At 37.1% G+C, this 6692-nt stretch overlaps 2 gene segments (V, D, J or C); both read right to left on the minus strand.

Moving 5' to 3' along the window:
* Positions 1–964: 964 nt before the first annotated feature.
* On the minus strand, positions 965–1993 carry LOC125615289. The segment is given in 2 exon segments: positions 965–1583; positions 1758–1993. Coding segments are annotated over 2 exon segments (495 nt in total).
* Positions 1994–4575: 2582 nt separating this feature from the next.
* Positions 4576–5985, minus strand: LOC107144186. The segment is given in 2 exon segments: positions 4576–5680; positions 5844–5985. Coding segments are annotated over 2 exon segments (396 nt in total).
* Between the last annotated feature and the right edge of the window lie 707 nt (positions 5986–6692).

The raw sequence follows: 6692 nt of genomic DNA on the forward strand, positions 1-6692 counted from the left end.
AGGGGGGATAGTAGAGGATAGGAAAGGCAGCAGAACACAACAGACACTAGTATGGCAATATGTAAATCAATGGATGTGTAACTGATGTGATTCTGCAATCTGTATATGGGGTAAAAATGGGAGTTCATAACCCACTTGAATCAAAGTGTGAAATATGATATATCAAGAACCATGTAATGTTTTGAACAACCAACAATAAAAAATTAAAAAAAATAATAATTGTGCAAGAATTATCAAAAACTTCTTGAAAAGGTGCTGCTGAGGAAAGATTTATTCTAACAGGTAACACAATTTACTATGAAACTAATTACTGAGATTATCACAGAATGAAACAAACAGCAAGAACTAAATGAGTAATGTGGAAACATTATAGAGAAAGATATAATATATTCAAAAGATGATGATTAGGAAAAACGGTGCCTATTTATGTACAAACAAATAAGCCTGAATCTCTGTGGATGAGATCCTCCACATTTACTCACAAAAGCCAACAATTTTTAGTCATCTATGGATTTGACAGTGGAGGGTCAGGGAAACCTTCAGAACAGAAATTGAGCTCTTGATGTTGGAGGTGTTTAGACAGAACAAACTCTGAGAACTAAGTATGTTGCATAGTAGGAACTTCTAGAAAGTAAATATGAGGAGCTGGGGTTGGGGCTCAGTGATAAAGCCCTTGTCTCACATGTGTGAGGCCCTGAGACCCATTCCCAGCACCACGAAAAAAAAAGAAAGAAAGAAAAAGAAATTAAATAAATGTGAGTATCATTTACTCTCAACAAATAAACTTAAACCAAACTAATACTTTAAATAGTATTTTAAAAGCATATACTTTCAAAAAGGAAACATGCAGAGAGATTCCAAGGACTTTTTTATTTAAAAGAAAAGCAAGGTAATACTTTTTCAATAAATGTTTATTGGACAAATTGATCTGTATATGTAACAATTCATACAGATCTTTGTTGATATTTTTCAGCCACATGATTTGGAACTTCCTTAGCCAATTCTTCAACCAACATTGTTTGTTGTAGCTGCTCTCTCTTTTCAATCTTTTGTCAAAAATTACGTGTGTGCCTTCAATCCAAATATTCAGGAATATGGCTGGTTTGATTAGTGAGAACTCTAATGTGGTCTATGAACCTAGGGAGTGTTTTCCCTCCAACCCCAGACATGAGCTGACATAGCCCTGCCACTTCCTGTCCCTGCCTTGGTCCCTACAGCGGGTGGCTGTCTCAGGCAGACCCTGGGTTTTTGTACAACTGCCTCCAACAGTCCTCCCACTGTGCCATCTCTCAGTGCACAGAAATACACCGCTGAGTCCCCCAGCTGTGAGGCTGAGATGACAAGCTGGATGGATTTGCTTGCCTTCTGCAAATTCACTGAGTAGTGACCTTCTGTGGCATTTTCCTGACCATAAGAGTTCTGACGGATGAGGAAGACCATCTCCCCACTGCTGGGCTGCTTGTACCAGAGGAGATCATAATTTCCAGCACTGGTGTCATATGTACAGAGCAGGCTCACAGCCTCCTTCTCCTGCACCCACATGGCTGGCTGGGCCTGAGTCACCTTCTGGGCAAAACTGGATCCTGAAGAAAAAAGGACAGAATCAGAAAGTTGAGGGACAAGTGGTGTGGGACAAAAAAAGAAAAGGTGCATTTTTATACATTGCTAACCATCCCTTCCAAAGTCCCTGTAAGGCTACCCTGTCCCCCAGTCCCTTGGTCACAGAGGAGGCCCCTTCCCATAGGCATCATCCTTACCCAGCCACATTGATGCCATGAGCAGCTTCAGCAGCCTGGGCAGCACCATGTTTGCCTTCTTCCTTCAGAAGAAATTCTTCTTTGACTCCAGGGCTCTGCACTGGGAGGGGAGCCTGACAGGGGGAGGGAGGAATCACTGGGCTCCAAGCTGCTGCTGCCCCTGAACAGGAAACAGAGGCTTCCTGGTGCAGTGAGTTGATGTGTGTCACCTCAAACTTCTCTGTGTCCTGGCTGATGATCTCACCCACCAAGATTCCCTTCTTAATTTAACTCTTAATTTAATGACCATTGAACCTGAAAGCAAACACGGGCATACTGGAAGGAAAATAACCCCACCAACTGCTAAGCTCAGTCATGGCACCTGTAATGGCACTGGGAGGTGGCACTTGCTTAAAGAACTATGTGTGATGGATTATGGAGACAGGTGAGAGGCCATAGTCATGGATACTCTCACCTGTGTGTGGTGCCTTTTATTCTAGAGTAAAAATCAATCATTTTATCAACAGAAGTCTCATCTGTGTTTACTAATCACTGCAGCTCTCTTCACCTGCTTACTGGTATAATAATATTCCCCATTAGTTCTAGTGTATGTCTAGTTATCTATCTTGGACCAAGCAGCAGAAAATGATCATCATCATCATCATCATCATCATCATCTCTCTTTGCTAAAATGTTTAGAAGGAAGCCCTCAGACAGTGAATCCTGTCATAAAGGTCCTCTTCTTTTCTCAATTTAGTTTTCCCTGCCCAGCTCTGTTCATGAAGGCCAGATTAGGTACCAGAGTTTGGTCAGCAGATTATCCAACCTCTGAATTCTTATGTTTCCTTTTGCCTCAACTGGGGCCTTGATGAAACACAGCAAGTTCCCATATTCTGTATACCGAAATCTGCATGAAACCTGTACTGAGTTACCTCAGACACCTCCCTAGGACAGATGACCATAGCATGAGAAATTGTGAAAACCCTTCTTTTTAATGTGCACATTAAAGATAAGGACATGTCCTAGAAACATTACTGACCAATGTGATAAGCAACAAAGATGCATTGCTGGCCATCCCCTGTATCTTAATACAATGGTCAAGATTATCCCCCTTCTCTCAAAATAATTTTATTTTTGTCTGGGTTGATGGAAGCATCTTCAGATATTGCACTGAAATCCCGATTAAATATGATGACACCACATCTATTGCAACTGCTCTGCTTTCTAAAAACACCCAACATTTTTTTTTTTTTACCAGGAGGTTAACTAATTTATGAGATTATGAAGTTCTTCTCATAAATCCATTGCAGTTTTCATTCAAGGGAATCACATAATTGTACTTCTATTATTCAAAAATCATCCATATCCAAAAAAGATATTGACACTCCATGCCAATATTGTTAATTAATTGAATCTTATTTTAAAAACTGAAAAAAGAATAATACCAGGCATATATTATATATTGGAAATTTACATCAAATACTTGAAGTATTTGATGTCTTTATACTAATGAAAGAAATTTTGTCCTGAAGACAAAGTCCCACACCATGAGAGGCACCATAGAACCTGGAGGGTGGTGATGCTTGAGCAGATGATCATGATGAATTAAACATGGCTTTCTGACTAAAGTCCTTATGCAAGGGTATAGCTCAGTGGTGGAGCACCTGAATGGCATATGTGAAGCTCTGAGTTCCACTCCCAGTACCACAAAGAAAAAACAAAACTCAGGTGAAATTAATTACTGTATCAAACATGCTTGAGCCCCCACAGCCTGTAAAGCATTGTTCACCTAAGCTCTCGTGGCCCTGCTTCCCCCCAGCCACCCCACACAAAATTGTATGTTTTCTGGATGTGAAATGGTCACCTGTAGGCAGATGTAGCTCCCAAACCCTACATATTTCATTGTTTTACAAATTAAACCAGATAAATAAACTCAGAATAGTCCATTGTTTCATTACCATGCCAACAGGCTGCTTTCCGGGCATTTCGTTTAATCAGCCTGTATGTCATTTGAACCCAATGACAGAGGATAGGAAAATAATGCAGAGAAAGATGCCTCTGAACCTGTGGAACTGTCCTCATTAAGTGCAATTTACTACCAGTTGAGCAAATAAAGTACAAGGAATTAATCCTTAGTTGCATTTAACAACTAGTATGACTCATTCTTAAATGACAAGAATTAAAAAGTAACTCACATTAAAAATCTTAACTAAGATTCTGTGGACAATGTCCTTATGCAGATAGTCCTCAGAAGATGAGTGCTGACCCAGGATCCTTGAAACACATGGGCCCTGGTCCCACCTGTACAGTGCCTCTGAGACTGTCAGAACAGAATTCTCTAGCTGATTGGAACCACTTGGTGTGCTATCTCCTGTGCAATCCTTATTTTTTTATACTTTAAATAGTATTTTCTAATCTTAATGGTAGAATGTAATGTATTTCTTATTGATCTTACTTTGTTCTAATTGCTAATAAAATAACTTGATTAGGTAATGCTTTATTTGAAGCAATAGACACACTAGTGTAATAATTCCACTCTCCAAGCCATTAGTAGTAAATATATAAATATATATTAAGTATATAAATATATATTAAATATATAAAATAAATATTTTATAAATAAATAAATTATTTCACCAGAAATAATGATAAGGGAGAAATGAAAATTAAATGTGAAAGAATAAATTTAGCTTTCATTATAAATTGGAACTTTACCAAGAAAGAAAGGCATATATAAATAAAAATAAATACATTTATTTAAAGTAAATTTTGCTACACAAAAATTGAATTTACAACAAAATGTCATAGAATGCATGTAGATAGTTAAATGGTTATATAGAGAACCAAATTGCATATTTTTCTTTTGTGTTTTTTTGTATGCTTGAAAAGAATGACAAAAAACTATTCATTTGACACAAATATATACTATAAGATGAGTAATTAGAAATATTATATTGTATATTAGATATGTGGACTTGTGCATTCTTCATATAGACTTCTTCATATACTTTGACAAAATGTTAGAAACAAATTGTCTAGATACATAATTATCAATTTCACATTTTTTGTTATTTTACATATTTTATATTTGGCATCTAAAGTTTTATAATCAGAAAAATAAATAATGTGATAACTAAAGAGTCTAAAACCCACCAACAATAAGTATTATGTTGATCACAAGGGGTTATTTATACGAGAGGAGTCTGAACTCATCTTCAAAGTCTGAATTTCAAGGTAAAAACCATTCTAATTCCCTTTAAGAATCCATTAATTGCAATTTTAGGATTACCTATAACATGCAAATATCTGGAGTTGGAAGCTCCTTCCTCCATGCTTTCCATATGCATCTCTTTAATCATCTGCCAAATTTCACTATGTGTACGATAATCAAAACACCATATTTTACACCTTAAATCTACCACAAATGCAAATTTAAAATAATTACTAAGAATAATCAACCAACAAAACATTCTAACTCTTTCTAGATCATCATGGACCTAACTTTTTTATTACATGCTTTTAATAACTATATGACAGTTACTGCTTTCCAAAACAAATATAGCAAACAGTATACTGGGAAGCCTATGGAAAGGAAGCAGCTCAGCTCAGTGGCAGGTTTGAGTACAGGCTGCAGGTGTCTGGGAAGCATCGTGCATCAGCTGCACAGAAGTAGACAGCTGAGTCTCCAGGTTGGGTGGCTGTAATGTTCAGGGAGAAGTGTTTGACTTTCTTATCCAACACAACAATGAATCTTTGGATTTGATTTATCTCCTTATTTGAACGTATGTCTATAATCATCCGGAAACCTTTTCCAGCCTCTTGCTTATACCAAGGAAAGTAGTTCAAACCACTATCTGAATAAGTACAGTTGATAACAGCGCTGTCTCCCTCCTGGACACTCAGGGTAGAAGGCCGCTGCTCCACCTTCTCTCCTTGGCTCACCCCTATGCAGAAAGTAAAAGAAAAAAAGATGATGTTGGCATGTGGTTACTCTTCAGAATTTTTGTTTTCTTCAGTGACTATGGAAAACCTGCATAAAGCCAGTCTTCCCAGATATCTAAATAACATCTGCTAATATAGTCTTCTTCCCCCAAATCCTCAACTCACAGTCCAGATGCAGCCACACGAACATGAATAAAGCAAAGGGAGATGTCTTCATTGTTCTTCCCAATTGAGATCAATCTAGACTTGCAATCTACCCAGGAGCTACTTCTATTATCAGGTTTCTCCTTTTGTCTCTAACAATTCTAGTGGCTTCTCTTATTGTCAACCCAACCAATAAGAAAAAGGTCCTGTTTCTCCACCAAGTTTATTATTCAGAAGCCACTGCACTGAACCTCCACCTATTCTGCACCAGCTGGGGTAGACTGCCACCGTGTGGTCACATTTCTAACTACTGAAAAAGACAAATCCAGCCTGACAGATGCATAAAATCCCACACAGGAATAGAAGAAATACATAAAACTAAGCAACACAATGCCTTCTAAAGTTCATAATTCACCAACAACTTACCCCAGAGATAATAAAGTGGATGAAATACCAGATAAATAATTGCAAACAATCATTATACAAATGATCAATGAATTCCAAAAGAACACAGAAAAACAACTGAATTAATTAAGGAAGTTAGTACAGGATAAGAATGAGAAATTCAATAAGGATATATAAATATTGAAAAAGAACAAGATAGAAATCTTGCAAATGAAAGTCACACTGAATCAAATAAAGTGTTTAGTTGAACATCTGTAATCGAGTGGACCATGCTGAAGACAGAATCTCAGAGTTGGAAGATAAAAGAGTTGGCCTTGAACATGCAAAAGTATTAAAGAAAATAAAATACATAATCATGACCAGAGTATACAAGAATTCTGATACAACATTAAGAGACCAAATTTAAGAATCATTGGAATCAAAAAGAATACTCAGATACAGGCTGATGACATAAATAAGTACTTG

The sequence above is a fragment of the Marmota marmota genome, unplaced genomic scaffold (assembly GCF_001458135.2).
Source record: "Marmota marmota marmota unplaced genomic scaffold, marMar, whole genome shotgun sequence".
Taxonomy (NCBI): Eukaryota; Metazoa; Chordata; class Mammalia; order Rodentia; family Sciuridae; genus Marmota; species Marmota marmota.